At 44.1% G+C, this 24956-nt stretch overlaps 1 protein-coding gene across 1 annotated transcript in view; it reads left to right on the top strand.

Annotated features, from left to right (window-relative positions):
* NSG2 (neuronal vesicle trafficking associated 2) overlaps positions 1-24956 on the top strand; it is a 52252-nt gene that overhangs the window by 7098 nt on the left and 20198 nt on the right. Inside the window, exon 2 of the mRNA XM_028102851.2 lies at positions 8340-8423. Within this exon, the coding sequence (XP_027958652.1) occupies positions 8340-8423 (84 nt within the window). The remainder of the gene's footprint in view (positions 1-8339; positions 8424-24956) is intronic.

Below are 24956 nucleotides of genomic sequence, written 5' to 3'. Positions count from 1 at the left end.
GGAGTCATCTCATTTGTGGAAACACATCTGTGTGTATGTTTTGTTCTTATCATTCATAAAACAATTCTGGACAGACGCACAAGAAACCATTATATGTTGAGGGAGTAGGGATAGGGGTTGGAGGGTGGACTGTTTGAAGACTTTCATTCCATATTTTTCAAGCTTTATTTTTATCATGAGCATCTATCAAATTTTCTACTAAAAAAATCACCCCCATTCTCACAGATGGTGAGACAGTCTTGGAGCACGGAAGTGACTTGCTCACACTTACACATGGAGCAAGCCGGCATCCCTGCACGTAGAGGAAGGCATTATAGCAGTGCACTTTGAATTTGAACCCTAACTCTACCACCTACTTGCTGTGTGACCCTGGGCAGGTTTATTAACCACTCTGTCCCTCTGTTTCCTCGCTGGTAAAATGAGGACGATAATCTCTTCCTGTAACAACTGTTTTAGGGGTGAAATGAGAAAATGCATGTCGAGTGTTCACCCCAGTGCCCAGCACAGAGTAGATGCTAGTGTGAGGCTGTTGTTATTACTGTTGTTGCTTATTACCATTCTCATCTGTTTGTGGAGAGCACAGGGCTGGCCCCAGGCCTCAAGGAGTGCTGAGCAGTGAAGTGGGCTGGGCCTCTGGACCACAGAAGACAGGCCCAGGGGCAGATCTGCGGGTCTCTGCTACAAAGATTCCAGCCCAGGCGGCTAGTTTCCACTCAGAACAGGAGCTGGAGCCCTCCCCACACCCCAAACCCCAGAGAGGACCATATGGAGAGTCCCTCATCTCCCCGCATGCTACGTACTGCCGGGGGGCTGGACAGTCATAGGCTTAGTGGGCTGGCCAGTGCATTTGAGGCCATACTGGCCCACCTTCCATTCTGCCTCTGAAAAAGTAAAAGCCCAGCAAGGAAAAAAGACCTGATCCCATGGAAAGAGCCCTAGACTGGGAGTGAGCAGGCCCTTACTAGAGTCCCGCTTCTGACCCAGTCTTGCTGTGTGACCCGTAGCAAATACCTTCCCCTCTCCGGGCTTCCATCTCCCCATCTGTGAGTTGATGGGGTTGGACAACACTACCATTAATGTCCTCTGAGCACTGACATTTTACCCTGTGTTCTGGGCCCTTACCAAGCTTTGAGGGCCCAGAGAAACAGAGTAGACTCAAACCCAAAAAGATGGAGTATGGGTTGAGAGGTGAGCAAGGGAAATGGGAGAAAGTTCCCAACTAAGTATTCAGGCCCCATCTGGTCAATTTCACCTTGTCTCTTTACAGATGGGATTCATTCATTCAACAGTATGTATGGATTCCCTTCGTGTGTACCAGGTGCCACAAGATCAGAGTTAGAGTTTTTGAATGGTGACCTTCCTAGTGGGTGGCACTTGGATTTGAGCCAAAAGCTTAGATTCAAGCTTTGGTTCTACTTCTTAGTGCCCTGTGAGGTTATGAGGTCATTTCTGCTCTCCAAGACTCAGGTTCCTCATCTGTAGAATGGGGATAATCATTCTTACTTCAGAGTGATAGAGAGGGTTTCCTATGATATAAGATGTAAAGCTTTTGGCATAGTGGTAGTGGGTACCCATTATATTTTATTTTAAATTTTTTAAAGATTTTATTTATTTTGGGGAGGCAGAGAGAGAGAGAGGAGGGGCAGAGGGAGAGAATCTCAAGCAGACTCCCTGCTTAGCACAGAGCCCAACTCAGGGTTGGATCCCAGGACCTTCAGATCATGACCTAAGCAGAAATCAAGAGTCAGATGCTTCCTCAACTGAGCCACCCAAGCGCTCCTGGGTACCCGTTTTAAAACAATGATAGGAAAGAGCAGGGTAATCTTGAGTTTGAACCACCAGTTCAACTACTTACCAGTCATTTGATCATAGGCAAGTGACGAATTCTCTAAGGCTGAATTGTCTCATTTGAAAAATGGGAATAATAATGATTTTAAAGGGGATACATGAAGATTGGAGAGAAGGTTGTGAGGAGAGTTATGAGAATTAACAGAGTACACATCAGTAGACCCCCTAGAACAGTGCCTGGCACATAGTAGGTGCTTGGCAGATTCCCTATCCTGCTCTGAACTTCTCTCTTAGCAGCAGGGATGAGCTGCAGGGTACAACTTAGATCTATTTTTGGCCTGTGAAAGTCCAGCTCATAAAAATACAATCTTGCTCCTTGTCAGCACTTCTGCACTTTTATTTATTGTTCTTGCCAATCCTGGGGCCTCTCCATGTGGGAACCTCTTCATTATTGATAATCCCGGGAAGTAGTATTTTAAATTTTTATGATCTGTACTTTGCGCCATCTGAACCACCATGTATTATCTGGCCTTGCCAGTGAACAGAGAATATATCCAGACTAGGGGTCCTTTTGGGATGAATAATTTATCCCATTTTCACAACGCCAATTATGTTAAATTATGTTCTTCATATCAGCCACTGACAGGACAATGGGGACTGATGTATAAATATGAAAACAAATTATATCTTTGCCCAAATCCACAATGGTATTTGAAAATCTGGAGGTTCATTTTTCCAAATATTTGTAAGACCCCACTTTAAATGATAAAAAGCATAGAAAGGATTTTTCCTCTTCTCTCTCCACTTCCCCCCCACCCTTTCTGTTATTAATCAAGAGCTCAGGGCTCCATTTTCCCCACTTTTTTTTTCAACTGCAGAGAATAGAGCCTTTCTTTGCAAATGTATTTTCTCTTTTCTCTTTCTTTGCTTATGTAAGCTGATTCCTCCAAGGTACAATTAATGATTTGCTAACATTTCTTATGCTTTCCCCTTCATAGTACTTAAAAAAAAAAAAAAAAGCGACTGTTGCCGTATCTTCTTTTATAGAAGGGAAATGTTTTTGGCTCCCCTCCACGGGAACAGAACACCAACTTTCATGACACGCCCAATAGCTGGTTGATTCCAGTAACTCTGTAGGGTTGTATTTCTCCTGTTCTCTGCATCTTTCCAGTGTATCTCACTGTGGCCAGAGGCTTATCCATTACCTGTCCTATACATCTGGAAAGGCACTCTCTGGTTTATAATCCTTCCTTGAATTTTCACTGCTTTCAAGTTAATCTTCAAGTTGCTTGGTGTGGCATTCAGAGCCTCTGTTTACCCCTCACTTTCACCTACCCTATGCTCTGGCCGCTCAAAACCAATTCCTGTGGCTCCTTCATGTGCCAGCCTCCTGAGTGTCTCCTGAACGTACGCTGGTATATGCCGTTCCCTCGGTCTAGAAAACCCTTTTCCCTAAGTTTGGGGAGGCAAGAATGGAAAAAAGAAGTTGGCCAGAGAAACCATTCAGGGAGAGATGACAATGCTCTGGACTAGGGTGCAGGCAGTGTGACTGGACAGATGGGTTGATTTGAGAGAAGTTTTTGAGAAGCAGGAGCTGGTGCTGAAATGGATTTGGAGAGTGCAGGGAAGGGAGGAGTCATGGGAGAATTCCTGTATTTGACATAAGCACTGGCATGGATAATGCCGCTATTTGGGGGCGGATGGCTTGGGGAAGAACTAGTAAGGGGCAGGTGGACTGGGAACACAAGAGCTTTGCTGTGGACATGGTATATTTAGGCAGATTGGTCCAAGGGCAAATGTCCAGTAGGGAAATCTGAATGCTGGATGAGGTCTGAATTTAGTTATAAGGGTAAAGATGGACTTGGAAGTTATAGGAGTGCGAATACTCAGAGGAGGTGTGTAGGAGGGAAGCACGCCCATGACTTCACCCTGAGAAATTCTATCATTGAGAGGTCAAGCAGAAGGGGAGGATCTTGAAAGGGAAACTGAGGAGAGCTGGTCAGTGAACGGGAAGAGAACCAAGAGAAATATGGCCATGGACCCAAGGGAGAAGGGCATTTCAAGGGGTAGGGAGCAAACAAGCCTACCAGTGAGAGGTCAGAGAAGAGGCCAGAGGACTGTCTGTTCTTGTCCTAGGCAAATGGGCAAAGACCTGCTTTTGATGTGGAGATGGGGTTCTAAGGAGCTAACATTTCCTTAGGGGCGGTGGTAAAATATTAAGCCACGTGGGTTGCTTTTGGGGAAAATGTGGCTTAGCTAAAGAGAGGACAAGACTGAAGACCAGCCTGGGTCAGGTACCCACCTGACCTGTGGCTTGTGTTTGAACTTGGTAGTTTGAGAACTGGGGCTCCGAAACCAAAAAGAACCCCTTTCATTAGAAAGTCACTCAGGGCATAAGCAGCCTGTCATAGGGGTTTAGGGCAAAGCAGGACATGGATTTGAAGGAGGGCTATGACCTCAACTCTGCCTAAACTCAACACCCCCACCATTACTGCAAATGGTAAACGGGGGACTTTAAAAAGAAATAGTATATATATACTTATAAACATTACATGCTATTTATATATTTATTATAAATATTATATATAAATTATATAAAATAATATATAATTTTTATGTATATTTTGAACTTGATATAAATAAATCATATAATATACAAAAAAATTTTGGGTCAGATCTTGTTCAAGGTAATGTCTGTAAGATTCACCCATGTGTGTGGCATTCCATTTTATGAATAAACCACAATTTATGCATTCTCCTATTAATGGACTTTTGGATTGTTCTCAGTTCAGGGATATTATGAAAAAAGTGGCCATGAACATTTTTATTTGTATGTTTTGGTGGATCCATTATATTCTGAGGTTTTTTGTTTTTTTTTTGCTGGTGCCAAAAAAATCTACTGTTTTTTTTTATGCTTATTTAGTATTTGGCCGTCTTACTAAATTCTAATAGCTTTTCAGTTCATTTTTCTTGGAACATATTTTTTATCAGCTAGATCTTTTTACCTCACAGAAGGACCTAATCCAAATTGGACTAAGGCCCAAAGAGTATAAATTGGCCCCTATAACTGCAGAGTTCAATGTGAACTTTAGGCAAGGTGTGATCCAGAGGGCACTGTGTCATCAGGGCCCATCTCCATTTCTCTAGGGTCCTCTTGGCTCTGCTCTCCTTCATATGCCACCTTTGTCTTCATCTCGGCTACTCCTTATTGTGACAACAATCTCTGCGGAAGTTTCAGAACTCAAGTCCTCACCACACCAGCCAGAGGAAGAGCATGCTCTTTGAGGAACACCCATAAAGAGCAAGGAGGCTTCTTTCCCCAAGTTCCTAGTCAATCTTGCCTCATATCTCATTGGTCCTAATCTTGAGCCAATCATATTTTGTGATCAAGAGGATAGTAGGCCCTGATTGGCTTAACGTATCATTCCTATCATGAAGGGAGGCATCAATCCCACCAAACCACATGGCTGCCACACAAAGGGGCAGCAGTGGGTTCCCAAAAGGAATATCTGGGGACTTTTGATCTAAATGGATGCTAGGGAAGCAACCACAAAATGTTTAATATGATAATTAGAATGTTATTCCGACAGTAATATTTTTAAAGTTCTGTCACCTGTCTCAAAATGTCGGCTATGCATAGGGTCTTTTAAATTTATGTGGAATGATGAAAATGATTTCGAGCTTTTTGAGAAGCTTTGGAAAAACTGTTCATAGAAATTGAGGGCGGAGGGAAGGACTAAGAAGCAAATGCTTCTTAACATTTCCTCTGTGATGTGTAAACACCAGAGATCTGATGGCTAAGGATCTAGCTGCAAACAGATCAACCCAAAAGATGGTTGTTGGTTGAGATGGACTTGGCAGTGTGGGAAAGCATATCAGTTTTCTATCGTTGTACAATAAATTTCCAAAAATGTAATGGTTTAAAACTACACAAATATATTATCTCACAGTTTTTGTAGGTCAGAAGTCAGGGCACAAGTTAGCTGTGTTCTCTGCTTGGTGTCTCACAGGTCTGAAGTCAAGGCGTTGGCTAGGCTGCCTTCTCGTCTGGCACTCAGGGTCCTCTTCCACACCTGCTGAGGTTGTTGGCAGTATTCAGTTACTTGTGGTTGTAGAACAGAAGTCCCCATCTTCTTGAGTGACCTGGTTGTCAGCTGAGGTCACTTTCAGCATCTAGAGTCTGCCTTCCAGCTGCATGGTCTTCTTGTAACAAGTCAGCTTATTTCTTCAAGGCCAGTAGGAGACGCTTTCTCTAGTCTGTTATGACGAAGTTTTTTTTTTTTTTTTAAGATTTTATTTATTTATTTGAGAGAGAGAGAAAGTGGGAGTGGGAGAGAAAGCATGAGTGAGGGGTAGAGAGAGAGAGAAGCAGGGTCCCCACTGAGCAGGAACCTCAATGAGGGACACGATCCCAGGACCCTGGGATCATGACCTGAGCTGAAGGCAGACGCTTAACCGACTGAGCCACCCAGGAGCCCCTCACCCAGTAAATTTCTATTCATCCATCACTCCCTACCTTTTTTTTTTTTTTTTTTCCAGACAAGGAGGTCAGGAGCATGCTTGAACAGCATTGTTCGGGCTGGGTAGGGAGGACCTGCAGGCTGACAAGTGCAGGCCAGGCTCCATTCCACATCTGCTTTGAACGTCCATGGAAGAAAATTTGGCAGCACTCAGAGGCAGTGTGCAAATAAACATTTGTTTTTGAATGAATGGTTTGAGTGCTTATCTTCTATTAACTCATTTAAGCCTCACAACAACCCAATGAGATATTTATGGTTATTGTCCCACTTTATAGAGGAGAAGACACAGAAGGCTTAGGAGTGGAGCTAGTGTTCAAACCCAGCACATACCCTTACACCTTCCTACAGTACTGACAGTATCAGTGTCTGCCCCACAGCGTAGAATTAAGTGAGATATGTATGTCAAATGTTCAGTGCCTGCTATATGGTAAATTTGCAAAGCATGAGACTTATTTTTATTACCTGTGCCAAAGAAGCTTCTGCTTTCCTATTCTTTAGAATAGGAGGTAGGAAGAAAATAAAAATAACAGAACAACCCACCCTACCTCCCAAAAGACCCTCACCCTTATTTGGCTGCCCTAATTCCCTATTTGAAGGAGCCAGGGCTCACTTCCATTGTTTGGAGGAGCAGACTACAGAGAGGGGCGGGACACAAGAGCAGAACTGACATCTGCAAATTTTGGATTCTAGATCATGGGGAGGAAGAGAACTGTTAGATGGGCTGGTCGCCGAGCCTCCTTAACCAACATATGTAAGTGCCACACCGGCGATGCTCAGTAATAGCAGTCCTTTCTCCATCCTTTCCTTTTTGAGCTACATTTAGTTAATGGCATGCCTCACAGACTTAAAGAATATTCTTCATAGGAGAATTTTTTTGCTTGAGTCAGTACACTTGACTACTGTCTCCAGGAAAACATGGGAATTTCCCATGAAGATTCAGTTAATTTAAGCTCCAGTGAGAAGTAAGAGTGATCATGGCTAGGAGGCAGCTTCCTTTTAGCTGAGTGACCTTGGACAAGTGACTTAGTATCTCTGAGCTTCAGTTTCCTTGTCCCAAGACTGGCAATAGTAGTGGTATGTAGAGAAAGGCTTATGAAGTGCTTGATCTAGTTCTGGCACATAATAAATAATTCCAAAAATATTACCCATTATCATCTCATTTAACCCTCAGAACAACCTTGTGAAATAGGGAAGATTATTGCCCGTATTTTACAGGTGAGGCCCTGAGTCTCAGACAGCTTCTGTGCTCCCCCTGACACTGTGGCACTCGGCCATGGTTATTGATTATCTGTCAGGTTCTTTTTTTCTTCCACTTTGCCTACACAGTGGGATGGAGTTCCATAAATGTCTTGGCAGGTTGACAGCATATCTTGATAAGATATTAACCACCTCTGCAAAATATTCAGACTTTAGAAAAACAAGATGATACAAGAGATTCAAAGACCTTTATGTTTTTCTCTGTGCAAGTGCCTAAGTCAAATTGGAATCAAGTATATATATAAAGGTTGAGCTACAAGATGTTCATCATAACTTGTTTACATAACCCAAGCTGTGAAAATAACTTAAATGTTCAACAATAGAGACTCATCAGATTCATTGTAGTATATGCATATAGTGAAATATTATGCTTCATCAAAAGGCAAAATACAATTGTGTATTTGTCTACATAAAAATATGTTAATATATTGTTGTATGTTTAAAATAGGTTATAATTCACGAAGTATGAATCTGTCACATAAAAAGAAAAGATATGCTTATATAAATAGCACACATATGTCTAATATATGCATATATATGTGCATATAAAAACATCTGGAAAGGTGTGAACCAAATTGTCACCTATGGTTGTCTCTGTTGGCATGGGGAAGTATGGGTAATTTGAATTTTCTACTTTCTTATATGTTTGAGAAGGAGGTTCTTTATTTTCTGATCTTTATGCAATGTATAAAAATTCTAGCTACTGAGAAAAAGAAAAGAAAAAAAGAAGCAGTTCAAGTCTCCAGTTGTGCTCACACTCGTTGAACATTTCAGGTGATTGTGAAGACAAGAACAGAATATCAGCCTGAACAGAAGAACAAAGGGAAGTTTCGGGTGCCGAAAATCGCCGAATTTACGGTCAGTTTCGTTACACAAATTGTAAAGGTAAGGCTGGCTTCAGCCAGCTCAAGGCTCCTCGCGCTAGTAGAGCAGGTGCTCCTGGGGAGTGGGAAATGAGAGAGGCTATTTCTGGGAGGATTTCTTGAGGCCACACTATCTGGCTCACTGAGTCTGATCAAATAACAAAAGCTCTGCCTCCTGAGGACTATTTATGCTCTCTTCTGCTCTGGAATGCTCAGATAATTTGATAATTGAGGAATGTGCCTCCTTTCTTCTTTTTCCCCCTGTCCCCATCTCTCTACCTTTCCATCACAATCTCCAGGAAATATGATGGAAATGTATATTAAAAAAAAAAAAAGCCCTCAAATATATTAGTCAGTGGATGGTTGTAACAAAATACAAAAAAGACAAAGGGGGAAAAAAAGCTGACTTCTTAGTGGAAAAAACCCAAATGGTTGACCTTCTATTTCTTGGTGAGCGGTCACTAGGAGGGCTGATAAATATATATCACTGTGATGAAGGAGTCTTGAAGCATGCTCTGCAAGGACGAAGGGAGGAACTTGAGGGAAGTACCCTGGAGAAGTCACTTAGGAAGCTGAGAAGAGCACAACTTGTGTAAAGGCCCTGAGGCTGGTCCCAACTCTGAATAAGAACACAGGCAGTGAGGCTAGGCTCTTAGAAGGGCGCAGGGAGTAGGCAGATAGGAGACAGGAGAAGTGGGCGGAAAGCAGACAATTCTAGGCTGTGTAGACTCTATGGAGGAATTTGGATTTTATGCTAGAAGCATAAAGGAAGCCTCTGAAGGACTTCAAGAAGGGAAAGGACATGATTTAATTGGGTTTTAAATAAAGTACACTGGCTTTTATGTGGCCAGTGGACTGTAGCGGGCAAGAGGGAATGTTTGGAGACAATTAGGCTACTGCAGTCGTCCAAGTAGAAAGAGATGGTGGCTCCAACAAGAATGGCGAGCAGATAGAGAGACATGGAAAGACTTAAAAGATATTTAGGAGGCAAAATCAGCCATGATTTTACTAGAACAAAGTGGTTCTTTAGATGGATATTGGAGCAGCCTGGCTGGGTATGAGCCCTGTTTCCACTTTATACTAGGCCAAGTGGCCACCACAAGTCTGCAAACCTCATGTATCAGATGGAGGTAATAGCAGGGTCACTGTGAGGGTCAAGTGCAGAAGACATGCAGAGCACTACGATCTGTACATGATAAATACAAAAGAACAGTAGCTCTTCAGTGTCAGCTGTGACTGGGGGCTTTGAAAGTGAAAACAGCCCTTGGTTGGAGTGTGTACATGGATAAACATATTGGTCTGTTCCCGTCCCTCCCTATCTCCCTGCTAAATTTGGGTTAGAGCCGCTGGGTGTGTGAGCCTGAGAGGGAGTGTGGCCCCTCTGTATGCATCCCTTGGAGTGTGGGAGCTCCCTGGATGCTGACGCCCTCTTTGAGGACAGGGGCTGCTCTTATTTTTGGCTGTAGCTTCAGTGTCTGGCTCACAGTGTAGGCCCCATGAATATGGATCTGGCCTGAACTGCATGCCCACAAGAATGAGCCTGATCAGAGCTTCAAGGTGAAGGTGAGGGTACCTTGGGGAATAAAGTATATGCATGGGGCCAGAGAGTAAGCTGACCTGTTCTCCTGGCAGCGGAGACCATTAGAAATATGCCCAGATTCACATACAAGAACGTTTACTTCAATGTTATTTAGAACATCAAAGTATTGGAAATAATGCTACATTTTCAACAACTTCCTCATGATTCTGTAAATAAGACCATAGCCATATGATGGATTATTTTAGCAGTTTCTCAGGTTTCCCTTTCTCTCAGAAAGTATTTCATTTACTCAGAATTATGGGCTTCTGCAATATTTTCATCTCTTTTTACTTTCCCGTGCTTTCCAAATTTGATATGAGCATGCATGATTTTGATAATCAGAAAAAAAGTAGGATTATTATTATTATTTTTACCAAATAGAGTGTTACAAGCTTCTGATGGAATTATTCCCTATTTATCAGTTGCTTTACAATGATAGTTATGAAGACACAATAATTTGGGCAAATACTTCAGAGGGAAAGTTGAGTGAAGAAAGCAAGGATTCAAATTGTGTGTTTTCCAGGATTGGAACTATGCAAAAACCCACAAGTAAACAGAGGGAAAAAGACATGGCAAAAATGTATCAGTGTATGCCCCCTCTGTGGCCGTGTTACAGCAGTGGTGTTGGATGATTTTTTCCTCTTCTTTGACTTTTAGTGATGTTGCTATTTAATCATATTTACTGCCCACAAGCCCCTGAGAGACTGATGTAATCCTCCATTTCTCGAAGGGGAGCCATGGCTCGGAGCAGTGACGTGATCTGCTCCTCTAGCCAGCAAGTAGCAGGGCCGCGGCTCAGAGCTGAGCCAGAGTGGCCTTTCTGTTCAGCCACGCCGCCTGTCGTGGTGGGTCACTCCCCATTCGAACAGAACAGAAGTGAGTCAACGAAGAGAAAAGGAGGGGCTCAGTCCGGGTCTGGGGCTGCAGAAGCCCCCCCCACCCCCAGCAGCTTGACTCGATTAGTCCTAGGGGGTTAAGGAGGAAGGGTGTTAGGTTTGGGGGCAGCAGTCCTTTGTCAGCACGGGTGTCACGGGTAGGCAGGGGGCCCTGCCACTTGGAACAAAATGGGAGGAATGGAGCAAATCCCTTTATGTAAAGCTGTGAGCATTCATTAGCCTCTTTTTGCTTTTTTAAAGAGAGCTGCCTCTGGGTTGTGTGGAGGTTATATCTGTTGGGGTGAGGGTGGCTCGAGGACCTGGGAGGAGGCTTTGGGGGAGAGTCTGAGGGTCTGCGCTGTTGGCTGCAATAAGGCTTGGGGCCCAGGTGGTCTGTTTTGAAGACAGAATTTATAGGACTTGTTCCTGTTGGGAAAAGGGCGACTCCTTGGTATTTGGCTTGGCTGGCTGGGCAAGGGGGTGCTGTCCACTGAAGGAGAAACTGGGGGACCTAGGTTGGGGGCATGCATTGAGTGAGAGGTGCCTGGAGCATATGGGCCATGGATGGTGGTCTGGTCACCCTTGTATGTAAATGGCCTGGGGCTCAGGATGGCTCTGTGCTGGAGAACCAGGGCTGGAAGTCAGAATTCCCAGTTAGTCTTAGAGAGTGTGGTGCTGGTAAACAGTGGCTGGGCTACTTCCCAAGGATATTGCTCATGTAGGAGGTAACTATGGGGATGGCAAAGATGCATCTGTCCCTCATTCCAATACCCTCACAGAGGTGGAAAGGCTTATGACTTCACATTTCAGAGCTGATCTAGACAGAGCGGCTCAAAGCCACATAAGAGAGAATGAGAGGAGAGAGTGGCGGGGCAATGAAGTGAGAAAGTTGGCTGAAAGAATTGTCTGGACTTTTTGTCTTTTCTAAAACCAAGAAAGCTCTTGTGAGAGGTCACAGACTTGAGAAAGCGTTCAGCAGGCTACTTAAGAAAACAGTAGCGTGCAGAGAGGAGCCGCTCCTTCTTTCTTAGTCTTGGGAGCTGAGTGTTCCTCTAAAGCTGATTTTGCCGTGGAAGGCGCTGTGCAGGGTGCTGGTCCGTGCAGGGTGCTGGTCTGTGCAGGGTGCTGGTCGGTGCAGGGTGCTGGTCGGTGCGGGGTGCTGTTGTATCTGGCCATGCTGTCAAACCTGGTTGTCCCCCAAGCTGGTGTGAGAAGGAACTGAGTTTTGCATTTGGAGGCCACTGTGTTAGGTTGATGAGAGGTTGTTCTAGGGCCTTGGGGCTAGAATGACCTGGGAAGCTGAGATCACATCTTTGTCACCTCTTAGCTCCATGACCTTGGGAAAGTCCCTTCGCCTTTCTGAGCTCCTGATTCCTCATCAATAAACCAGGACACACTGTGGACATAACAAACAGTGTAAGTCCTTGGCACACTCTAGATCTTAATGAATGCTCATCTTATTTCCTTCCTGTTCAGACCCTCTTTCTTCCTCCTGGGTTCTTAGCTTCCTGCCTAATCAGCCAGCTTTTGTCTGTTGGTCGAGACAAACCTGGGCCTCCCTTTCTGGCTTTCCCCTTTGGGAACGTGGCTGGGGAAACATGCAGAATTGTTCAAGGGTGGCCAGTTCAATGTCAGGATTCATGGGGAGCCCCTGGCTGTCTACCGTGACCTCTGGAGCTACCTCTTTGCCTACTGGGGAGTGTAGGGAAATTTTTTGGTCGGCTATTTCTCAACACATTGGTTATAACATGAATAATCCCGGTATCTGTTAAAAAACGCTTTTAATCCACTTTTCAGCCTAACAACAACAATGCCTATTGTTATCCCCATTTTACAGATGAGGAACTTGATGCTCAGAGAAGTGAGGTGGCTTCCAAGGTCATTCCGCCCGGCAGTGTTAGAACAAGATAGGAACCCAGCTATATCTCACTCTCTGCCACACGTCCATGCCACCCTGCCATTGTCCGTGCCCATTCTGTGGCTGGCTTGCCTTCTTTCCTTCCTTTTTTGTCTTCATTAATATTTGTTCTGGGCTGGGCCAAATGCCTGTTGCTGGGAGACACAAAGATGCATAAGACAAAATCCTTGCTCTGGAGGAGCTCACAAATGTGGATTCGTCAAGAACATTCTGGCCACCTTCTCAGCTATACTGTGCCTATAGGGTCAGCTCCTCTGGGATGCTTCCCCCAATCCTCTCAGCCGGGTTTGGTGCCTCCTCTTGGCTCTGCAGCTCACAGGGGGCCTTGAATGCCGCTGTACTGTAACTGGCTGCTCCTGTATCTGCAGACCTGCCCCCAGCCTCTGGTCCCTGGAGGGCAAGGTCACTTCTGGCCTACCCACGTGTCTCCAGTTCCCAGCACGGGGCCTGGCATAGAGTGGGTGTCTGGTGTGTGGCCACTGGAGCCCCAGTCTTTTGGGACTGCCACTCAGTGTTTGTCTCTGACCACACCCCAGTTTGGGGTCCAGAAAGTCTGACTCTGGTGGTTATGGCCCGGGCAAGCTCAGATAGGGAGGCCGTCCAAATGCATGGGGATGTCTGCAGATCAGACCCAGAACACAGTCAGTGGCAGAAGTCAGAATGGCAGGGATGCATAAGTGGTAAGGGACCAGAACTCACCATATGTCAGGCAAACGGACACGTTACCAGGAAGCCAGGTGGCGGAGGACTGGAAGTGGGAGGGCTAGTAATTCTTAGAGAATAGGGGTCTGTGGGCTGTTACTAAAAAACAAGCAACAACGAACAAACAACACAAAATAAACAAAAGTCCAACTGAAACTTCAGGCCCCTAACATTATAAGGCTTTGCTTTTTCACTATTTCATCTATCTGCTGTGATCCACTCAGTTCTTTTGGATTTCTGCTCTGCTCCTGACCTGTGACTGGTGCCTTATGTATGTTATCTCACTGAGTGATCCCGGCATGCGGGGCTGGTGAGCTCATCACCCCACTTACAGGCAAGGGAAACAGGCTCAGAGAGCCTGGTGCTTCCCCCAAGTTCCACACCAGGAGGCTGTGTGGCTGGCCTGGGCTCCCAGGCCCTACGCAGGGGCTCAGGAGTCAGGCAAGGCTGCTTGCAGTGGAATGGGAGCTGGGCTACCAGTGAGTAGCTCTCTGGGGATGCTGCGGAGCCAATTTACCTGCTGCTTGTTCCTTTCCTCCTTCCCTTCCTTCTGGCCAAGCGATGGGGCCTTGGTACTCCATCTCAGGCCTCTGCTCCACTAGCGTACCCCCCCCCACCAACATGGGAAAAGATATGGGGCAGCCCTGGAACCAGCCTCGCCAGGCTCAAGTGCCACATCTAAAAGCCAGCAGAGTCCAGGCCCCTCTCCCTCCTGAAAGTCTCCAATAACTGTACCTTCTTCTCTGTTCACCCATCCTCTCATCACCCAGCCTCATCCTGGGTCCCTGGGCCTCCTTTCTCAGGCTCCTGTCCATTCTTCTCACCACTCCAGAGAAGGACTCTTCCTAAAGTGCATATCCCATGAGGGCTTTGGCCCCTTTAAAGTCCTTCTGCAGCTCCACAGCTCACCTGCCTCTCCCACAAGCACTCTGACCACCCAAAGCACTTCCCTTATGACACTGTACACAGTATGCCTCCCTGTCTTTCTTCGTGCTGTGCCTTCCAGCTGGAATGCCTTTCCTGCCTTCACCAATGGGCATAGTCCATACTCACCCTTCAACACCCACCCCAAATGGCCCCTGGCCTGTGCGGTCTTGCTGGCTTGCCCACATGGTCTGTCCTTCCTCCTTGGTTTCCTGCACCTGCTGTACGAGCCTCTATTCTAGCACCAGTTACATGGTGTTGGCGTCATGGACTTACCTGCCATGTCTTGCACTGACTTGGGATTGGAATGGTGTTTCCTTCATCTTTGCACCTCAAGAGCCTAGCCAGCGCCCGGCCACGTTAGGAACTAAAAGATGCCTTCAATAGCTGAGTGAACAGGTGCATGAGTAAACAAAAAAATCCACCTGGCTGACTGAGAAACTCCACATTTAAACAACCCCAGAGCTCTGGCTGCCTCGTTTTCAACATCTTTATTTAAAATCAGGGCTTTATCTCTGTTCCTAAGTTTATTGATGATGACACATTCTTGTAAATGTCTTCTTCTTGATGCCACATTCCAAGGGAGGTGAGACCCCATTTATACCTTTGCCATTTGCTTCTGCCAATTTTTCATCAAAACCCCAGGGGCTGCCTTCCTTGGATGGGATTCTAATCTTTGCTGACAGTAGTAAATGGAGATAAGACATTTTACTTTATTATCTGTTGTCTTGGTTTTTATTGCTCTCCTATTTTTTTTAATTTTTTTATTCTGAGGAACATTCTAGGTGAGTTATTAAAAACATTGCCTGCTGGGTTAAGAGCAGATTCATTATCTGGCAGGGAAGGAAAGAATTTGCATATGAGTATTTGGTAGAGAAAGGCCCTGATCATATTTGATGTTTATTATTGCATTTCTGGCTAGGGTTTAATTGAAAATCAGAATAAAGATGCTGGTCTATGTTTCTGTCTGGGTGCTTTCTCCAGGCCTGATAGAATCATACTGTTAGAGTAACTTCCAGAAATATATATATTGTTATCAGTTGATCATTGAAAAGCAAATGTGGCTTTTTTTTTTTTTTTAAACAAAAACCTCCGTGGCGCTGTCTCATAAGGAATGTGCTCAGGATTTCAGTGGGGGCCTGGGTGTCTGGGTGGCTCAGTGACCACTCTATAGCCCAATAACTGGAGCTGCTTTTAATTGCTGACTTCTCATGCTTGTTGATTCAAACAAACACTGGTAAGTAAACGCTGCAATAAAGCAAGTGACTAGTTAATACATTGGATGTATAAGAAGGCTGCTAGAGTTTAGTGAATATCTTCTTTCCTACCGGACTGCTCAGCAGGGGCTGGAGCTGGCTCACACGGCCTCCTGAGGGCCAGTTATTAAAAGGCTGCAAGCCAGTTGTTAAACTGTTGCAAGCTTGTAACCAGCCATAGTGGGAGTATTTACACCATGGAAATGGGCAAACACAGGCAAATTAGCCCCCCCCCCCCCGCAAAATCAATATGAAAGGCAATATGGAAGAAGGGGGAATATAGGGGTCGGGGATTTGTGTGAACTAAAGCAGGTCATTTCACCTGTTTGAACCCGTGTTTCCTGACCTGTAAAATGGTATAGTGACGTCTACATTATAAGCCTGGTGTGAGGACTGAGTGAGATAATATAAACTAACACTGTCCCATGGGAGCTCAGGAAATGTGAACTTCCTCTTGTACATTTCTGGGGAGTTGGTCATCTGACCAGATGGAATACATCCACCTAGTTCGGGCATCCAGTGGGAAGCCTGCCTCATTCCATCTCTGTGAGCCCTCTGTCTCAACTGACATTGCCTGGGCACACCTGTCCCTCCCCACTCGCCCTTTCTACTGTGTCAGCTTTTGACCCTCCATCTCCCTGCCACCTCCTTCCCCCCATTATGAGCAACATCAGATTGGATCATTGATCTTGCCTGAGAAATCTTCAGTGGCTCCCTACTTGCTACAGGCAACAGCATGAGGACCTTAGTATGGCATTGCCGGCTCGTCCAAAGGTGGTCCTTGCTGCTAGTTCCAGTCGCCGTGCCACTGACCTCCTGCACCCCCAGGACCGCAGCCTTCTCATAGTGCTGTAAAGCCACCACGCCTTTTCTCACCTCCGGATCTTTGCCCGCGCAGTCTCCCCCCACCTCTACCCCATGCTCTCTGACTTGTGACCCAGCTCAAATGTCACCTCCTGCAGAAACTAGTCTTGGATTCCCCAAGTCAGTTCCTCATCTGGGATTCCCCAAGTCCCAGCATTGCCCTTTGTCCTAGTGTCTGTCTCTGCTTGGGCAGAGTTCTCCTGCTACATGGTTGAGTTGCTGAAGGCAGCACTGAAGGCAGGGCTTCATAGTGTTTCTTGAATCCCACGTGGGGGTAGTAAGAGGAAGATGTTCATAGAAGGTAAAGCAGTATTTAAAATTATTTGTAGTTAATTAATAACAATAACTTTCTTTTTTTGAACATCTGTATGTGTCAGGTAGTTAGCTAGTCATTTTCCATCTCATCTTTACTATAGCTCATGAAGTAGGCAGCATTTTGATATACAGAGGAGAAAACTGGGGATCAGAGAGGTTAGTTAAGGTACCTACAATCACACAGCCAATAAGGGGCGGAATCAGGCTTTTTTGACCCAGAGTGGTATGTGTGACTATGGATGCTTTTGAGTGTACGTGTGAGTGTGTGTATGTGCTCATTTGTCTATACCCATCTTCCAAATTGGGAAACCCTGCACATTTTGGGAACTGGCTAAATGAAACTAAACTGAAAAGTGGTTGTTAGAATTCTAAATTTTGCTGCTTTTCCTCGTTATTTGCCAAGAATTAGGCTAATTTTGCCTTGGCTCTTTCCCTTTTTCTTTTCTTTGAATACACTGTTTGGCCAAGCCCTGAAACGCATTGATCCAAAAAAGAAAAAAAGAGAAGCAAAATTTCCCAAGGGAGAATTGCCATTTTCCTCACTGCTTGTCATGTGGCTTGCCTCATGGTCCCATCACATGGTGGGAGGGTGAATCTCCTGACTTTCTCGCTCTCTGGGCCTCCACTGTTGCAATGCGTGATTATATTAAATGTGATTAAAAAAAATTTATGATGTTTAAGCTCCTGGAAGTGTCAGAGGCAGACAGGTCCTAACAAAGTGACTGTATATGCAGCTTGTGTGTCACCACCATGTTCTATAATTATAAGAAAAGTAGTTGTCATAGCAACTGCCAGAGGCCTAGCTTTCTCCTGGAGATGCTGACAAGCTCCTCAGCTCCGTGATCCAAGAAACTGGGAGGGAATTTGGTTCTCTGAGGACATTCAACTTTCACTTGGGTGTTAATCGTGAGCTCACTCTAATTCTCCACAACTTGAACTCAGTTGTGTTATGCAATCTGACAGACAGGGGTTCAAATCTGGTTATAGAACCACTCATTGGCTCACTGGCTGTTTGACCTTGGGCAAGTCACCTCACCTCCATGAGCCTCAGTTTCCTCTTTTGCAAAATGGGGATACTAATGCCCACTTCAGAGGATTGTTGTAATGATACTGTTTGTGATGTATCTGTCAGGGGCCCCTGATATATATTAGATATGTTCCCCTTAATCTCTTCACTGTGAACAAATAAAAAATGAAAAATGCTGAATTAGAGAGGGTGGTTGTTTTAATAATAACAGAATTATAATAATAATAATTTTGGTACCATTTGTGGCTAGAAAACCAAATTAGTAAATAGAAATTCTACGATGAATCATGTATATGAGGCAAAGAAAGAGAGAGAGATGGAGAGAGAGAAGAGAGAGAGAAAAGATAAATGAATATGCACCTAGGTGAAATTGACCTGAATGAAAATTCTGCCAATTTTTTTTAAACTACATTTCTTTGAAGCTAAGAAAAAGATCTCTGGTCTCCAAAAAAAATCTCTAACCTGTGTGAGGAAAACTAACTTCTAGTCTCAGTCTCTGGACCTCAGTTTTCCCATCTGTAAAATGGGCAGTTGGGTGGGCTTGCCCCCAAGGTCTCTCCTGTCTTTGATGTTCTTATGGTGGTTCTCAACCAGGGATGATTTTGCAATGAGGGGAGACGTTTGGCAGTATGTGGAGACATTTACAGTTGTCACAGCTGTGGTGTGTGTGTGTGTGTGTGTGTGTGTGTGTGTGTGTGTGTGCATACTACTGGCATTTAGTAGGTAGAGGGCAGAGATGCTGCTAAACGTCCTGGAATGCACTGGATGACCCCTACAGTGAAGAATTATCCTGCCCCAAATGTCATGGGTGCCAAGGCTGAGAAACATTGGTCTAGGACTTACCACCATGTTTATCGGTCTAAAAAGAGGAATCATGCCATTGTCGCCCCACTAAGATGTGTCAGATTTGTCGAGTATTCAGTTCTTATCCTAGCCATCTCCTAGAGAGTTGAAGCCCTAGGAAAATTAGTTAAGGTAAAGACAAAGACTTCTCAAGATCCCAGGGGCTTAATAAAAAATGAGATGGCCTTGGGAGGTGGGGAAAATATGGTCCTGTGAATTTGCTTTTTTCTGGGTACTGCATAACTCTAAACAGACCAAATGTGATTGTTTCATGGGCAAACAGTGCAATTTTAGACCCATAAATATTATTATTTCTTTATTATTATTGCTTTATTATATTATTATATAATAAATGCTTTACTATTATTTCTCTATAGAGAATAAAAATAAGCCTTTGTGTATATTTCAACTGCACCCCCATTTCTAGCTTCAGCCTTTGATTTTAACATTCCAAGTCACAATCAGTGTGTGTTTCTTTTCAAAGTCATTGTGATCACTCCTTACTCCTGCTTAAAATTATTTTGGGGCTTCCCCTGGCCTTCAGGGTGAAATCTGAACCCCTTAGTTCATTGTACCTGGTCCTCAAGAACCTGTCTTTTGTTCATCTCTTCAATCTCCCTTCCTTCCTTTCGCCAAACTCCTCCCGCCAACCTACATTACCCACGGAATCCTGGGCACACTCTGCCCTATCTCCTCCACTCCTCAGCTTAGCTGTTTCTTGCACCCTGAATATTTTTCTCTCCCCCGTGGTCTAGTGTACACCTGTTCATCTCATTGGCCTGGCTCAAACATCACCTCTCTTCCCTGCTGTCAGTTATGGAACAGACCGTTTCCTCTGGGATCTTCCTCACTGCACAGAGTTTGTCAACTTCATGCAGTTATTTCCTTACCTGCGATTTTCCATGGCCCTGTGAAAGCCTGGGCTCTTGGAGACAGATGTCACCCCTGGCTGAGTTCTACATCCCCCATAGCTATTGACCATGCGGCCTTGAAAACAATAGGTGGTCAGTAAGTTTTCTTTTTAAATAAGAGTAACACATCTACGTGTACAAAATTCCCACAGTGTAGAAAGGCATAAAATGGAAAATGTCTCCTTTTCTCTCCCTCTGTAATCCTTCTCACCTCAAATACTCATCATCTATGTCTGTGCCGTACAAATTGGAAGCCTCTAGCCAGATGTGACTATACTCCTTTATCAAAATGAAATAAAATTCAGACTTTAATTCCTCAGTCACACAAGTTACATTTCGAGTGCTCAATAGCTACAGGAGTCCAGTGGCTACCATAGTGGGTAGCTCAGATTTACAGGACGTTTCCATCATTGCACAAAGCTCCATTGGATGGCCCAGGAATACTTTATGTTCTCATCTAGAGACATTTTCTACATGGCAGCATATATTGATTTATATACACATGTATACATTTGATATCCTTTTTGTTTTCTCAAATGGGACCATTTTATATATATTCTTCTGTACCTTGCTTTTTTTCTCTTAATAATATAGCTTAGAGATCCTTGTACATCAGCACATTGAGATCCTTTTATGTTCTTGTTAATGACTGTAGACTGAGGGTTTTCATAATCTTCCTAATCAGTCTCTTATTGTTGTTCTAGCTTTCAGTCTTTTGTCGTTAAAAACCCTGCTGCAATAAACTTCCTAGTGTGCGTGTCTACACACACACACACACACACACACACACACACACGCACACACACATCTTTCATATATTTTACAAGTATATTGGTAAGCTATGAGAATCTTCATCTTACAAGCTTTGCCAGAGAGTCTGTGAATCTTCGATTTTAATAGATTTGGTCAAATTATCTACCAAAACTTTTTCCCAACAATCTATACTTCCTCTATCATGCCTACAAGTGTGTTCTTCCTCACATTGCTAGTTTTAGCAAGCTTTAAAAGTTTTACCAATCTGATATAGAGACAATGGCACCTCTTCTTTGTTTTAGTTTGTATGTCTTTCATTATCAGTGAGATGGAGCCACTTTCTGTGTTCTAATTGACTGTTTGACCTTTGCATCCTTCCTGGAAAACATCTTATTTTGTTGGGCGACTTGCTGTTCCTTCCTGCTGATTTGTGTGGCCTCTTCCCAAAGCTAAGAACTTAGTCATTCTCACCTATTTGGTACTTTCTTAGTTGTCCTTTGCCTTTTGGTTTTGTTTATGGTGTTACTTCTTTTTTAAGCCTGCAGGATTTCCTACTTTTGCTTTAACTGAGATTAATCACCAACTCTAGAAGTCCTAAAGGAAAATATTGATACATTTGACTCTATAAAAATCAAGGCCTTCTTCCACCCTAAACTCATGTTTTCTTCTGGTACTTTTATGATTTTATTTTCTGTAATAAAATTTTGATCCATCTGGAATTTGCAAAGAGCAAGGTAGGAATCCAACTTTCTTTCTTTAGAAGTTTGCCACTGGTTCCACATTTATTAGTGAATCCTTCCTCTCTCTGATTTGACATACCCCCATTTTTAGATAATGCATTCCCATTTGTATTTGAGTTTATTTCTGGGTTCTCTTTTCTTCCATTGATCTGACAGTTACTTGATATCAAAAATTGAGACAATACCAAATTGTCTCAATTACATAGTTTTATTATTTATTATTATTTTTAAGTAGGCTCCACACCCAGCATGGAACTCGGTGTGGGACTTGAACTCACAACCCTGAGATCAAGACCTGAGCTGAAACCAGGAGTCAGATGCTTAACCAACTGCGCCATCCAGGTGCTCCTTTGTCATTTACATTTTGATGGATTTTTTTTTTTTCCTCTCCAAATACCTTTTCTGCATGTACTGAGGGCATCATATGGTTTGTCTTCTTTGGCCTGACATTATGGTAAATTATATGAGTAGATTTTTAAATACTAAGCCATTCATACACGTCCACATTTGGTCATGGTGTACTACTGAATTCTGTTTGATAATATATTCTTTGGAAATTTTGCTTTAGGAATGCTGTGAGTTTGTGTTGAGTAATTTTGTGTGTGTGTGCTGCCTTTGTTAAGAAAATGTACATGCCTTTTTCTTTCTCGATGCTCTAGAAAATTTAAAAGAATAGAGTAATACTGTTTCTTTGAGGTTTTTTTTTTTTTAAGAATTAACACATAAAGTCATCTGGCTTAGTGTTATTGGGAGGGTGTGGTAGTTTTCAGTAAATATGTAAAGAACTAATAAACAAATTTCATTTGTACCCAGCTTCTTCTCTAAAGCTTTGAAAGTTTATCTTTTGAAATGCGCCCATTGTCATTCTCTTAATTGTAACTCCGTTCAGCAATTTTTCTCTAAGTGGCCCCATTCAGTCAATAAATATTTACAGAATAGCGACCAGGACCCAGGCCTTGGGGTAGGTGGTGTGGGTGATTCATGGAAGTACCAGACTTGGCCCACAATCTAATGTTCCCGGCATCCAGCTAAAACCTCCATTCATGTTCATCTATTTGATTTTAAAGCAACATCATTTATCATTGAATATTAATAGAGCTCCGGGCTCTGTATTTACAGTTTCCCCTTTAGGCATACACGAATTATTTTTGGCTCTAGAGTGCAACATCTCACTCCCTCATACAGCAAATTGTCCCTCCTTTTTGTGTTGGAGCCTGCTGCCGTCTCTGACTCTGGTCTGCAGAGTCCACGCTGCTCTTCAGCGGGTGGAGTTCCTGGTGTTACTCACCTCTACTTCTCTGAGCTAGGTTTTTTTTTTTTTAATCTGTAAAATGGAGATACCAATCTTGTTTTGTGATACTTAGATGGGAAAACACTTGTAAAACATCAAAATGCAGTGGGCACCCAGTAAACCTGAGTTTATCTCCTTATTTTGGTATTTCCCCAAATACCTAGCTTAGTACTTGGCTATCAAGAAGCCACTCATGGAATATGTGTTCAGGTCTGGATTAGTTTTAGAGCCCTTGACTGGTCTTCCTACCTCCCAGTTTTACCACCTCCAATTCAATTTCCATCCAAACTGCCAGAGTAATGTTTAATGCTCACATGGAACCACATCAGTGAACACCAGATATTAAACACGGGTTAGCTCTCTGGTTCTCCCAATAAACTCTAGTCTGACATCAAGGTCCTTCTTGAGCTTGCCTCTGTTTACCTTTCAGCCTCCTCTTTCACCGTCACGTACCATCCACACCCCCATATCTTGGCACAGGCTGTTCTCTCGGCCCACATTACCCTTCCCCACCTCCTTCCAGGCTGGCTTAGGAACCCTCTCGCCTGGTGCTGTCTTCATCACAGCTTGCCTTCTAAAGGGTTCTCCTGAGGGTAGAGACCACATACCTGTCATTTCTATGTCCCATGTGCCTGGCCCTGGGTCTGCTATGGACTAGATGTTCTGCCAGTATCTGTTGCCAGATGCATGATTAGTCTTTGGGTTACATGGTAAAATATGAATGAGATTTTCTCCATTTCAGTTCTCAGAGGAGCCCTGGGGAAATAGTTCTTTAAAACACGAAAATGAGGCCAGGAAAATCAATTGCATTTCTTGGCTGCAGGAGATGACAGAAAAGCGTGACTTTCGGGAGCCTCCCAGGGCACGACACTATAATGGGGAGTTGGAGGCACCTTTCATTTAACGTGGATTTCAAGCAGGGCCCAGGCTGGAACTCACCAAACCATTCAGCCACCCACTGCTCATGAAATTCAGAAGCAGGCGTGCTTGAAAAGCCCCGAGACACCTTGCACAGCTCCTTTCTTCTTTTTAAGTAATAATGAGCTGGCTGGGCAGCCTTGCCAATCATTTTACAGTTAAACACCCACGCTCCAAGAGGCCTCCTTCAATAAGTGGATGGGGCAAAAAGGTCAGAGAAGAGATAGGAGGGCGAATATTGATGGAGTGTCTTCTGGGTTCCAGGCACTGGGCTTGCGGTCTTTATCAGCTCCTGGACCTTCCTAACTGCCCTGTGATGGGGACATTACTGTAATCACTCCCTTTGTACAGAGGGAAAAACAGAGGGTGAGAGAGAAGTGACTTGCCCAAGGCCACACAAGTCAGCTAAGAACCATTTGTGCATCTTCCGAGCAATTTTTTTTTTTTTAATCTTCTGGACTCTGAATGTTCTAACAGATCCAGTTCCTTTCTTTTGTCAGGCTGCTAGTAAACGTTGAGCCAATTTTTGCCCCCCTGCTCTGAGTGTGGGCACTGTTATAACACCTGCTTCCAATTTATGCCCATCTTTGTTCCTTCCACTTACTTCATTACTGTTTTCCTCATCTGTAAAATGGGGCTAATCATAATAATCCCCACCACGGAGGATGGTTGTGAAGACACACTGGAGAAAACAGGTAATGTACTCAAGGCAGAACTTGGCACACTGTGAGCATTCAATGAATGGTAGTGATTGCTAAATCATGTAGCTTGTAAGTTGCCTTAAATCATTTCTGGAAATAGATGGGGGGTGTAATAAAAATCAGACGAATGAAACTGGTTAGGTGGCATTTATTTACTCAGCACAGATTTATTGGACACCTACTGCAGTCAAGCCTTGGACAAAGACAGGGGGTGCCAAGATAAATCTTCAAGGCTGGGGACCCTCAAGGAACAGACAGCACAGGACAAATGTCAAACTGGCTTTCTTAGCCATGGACAGCCTGTTGCTAAGAACATTCCACACTCTGCATCTTCTGCCCTGCTTGATTTCCGTGTCCGGGAAGCCACCCTGACCTGAACCTCACTCCCAACCCTTTCGTTTTCTGCAATCCTGCAAAGAGCAGCATCGAGGAAATGCCACTGCCCCTTCACTCTAGGTCACGTTGCTCAACTCCTCCTACCAGGGCTGTTGGGAGGGGTCGGGCTGAGGTCACCATTGACTAAGCACACAAACGGGATTGCAATCCCTTTAGGGAACTCAGCAGAGGGAGGGTAATTTCATTAGGTTCCAAGCCCTTGCGTTAGTGTTCTGCAGAGAGGTTTCTCTGTGGCCCTGCAGGCTGGCTGTGTGCTCAACCTTGTGTGTCTACCGGGTGATTTGTTCGTCTTTGTAGAGTCAGAGCAATTTATAAGGGACATGCACCTCCATTATTTGGAGTCAGGGAGAGTGGGCGAAATGCAAGGGTCTGATTCCTGCCCCAAGAACACCATGCAAAAGTTAATTAAGGTTCTGACTCACCAGACCATTTTGATGAAATTAAGAGGTTCAGCTAAGCATTGACTATTTCAGTGACAGGAAGTCAAACAGTTGGCTCTGCAGGTGACTGCTTAA

Source organism: Eumetopias jubatus, unplaced genomic scaffold, assembly GCF_037043125.1.
Source record: "Eumetopias jubatus isolate StellerSeaLion01/CBP00866 unplaced genomic scaffold, mEumJub1_p1.0 scaffold_5, whole genome shotgun sequence".
Classification (NCBI taxonomy): domain Eukaryota; kingdom Metazoa; phylum Chordata; class Mammalia; order Carnivora; family Otariidae; genus Eumetopias; species Eumetopias jubatus.
The sequence above is the reverse complement of the archived record's forward strand: the minus strand, read 5'-3'. Positions and strand labels throughout refer to the sequence as shown.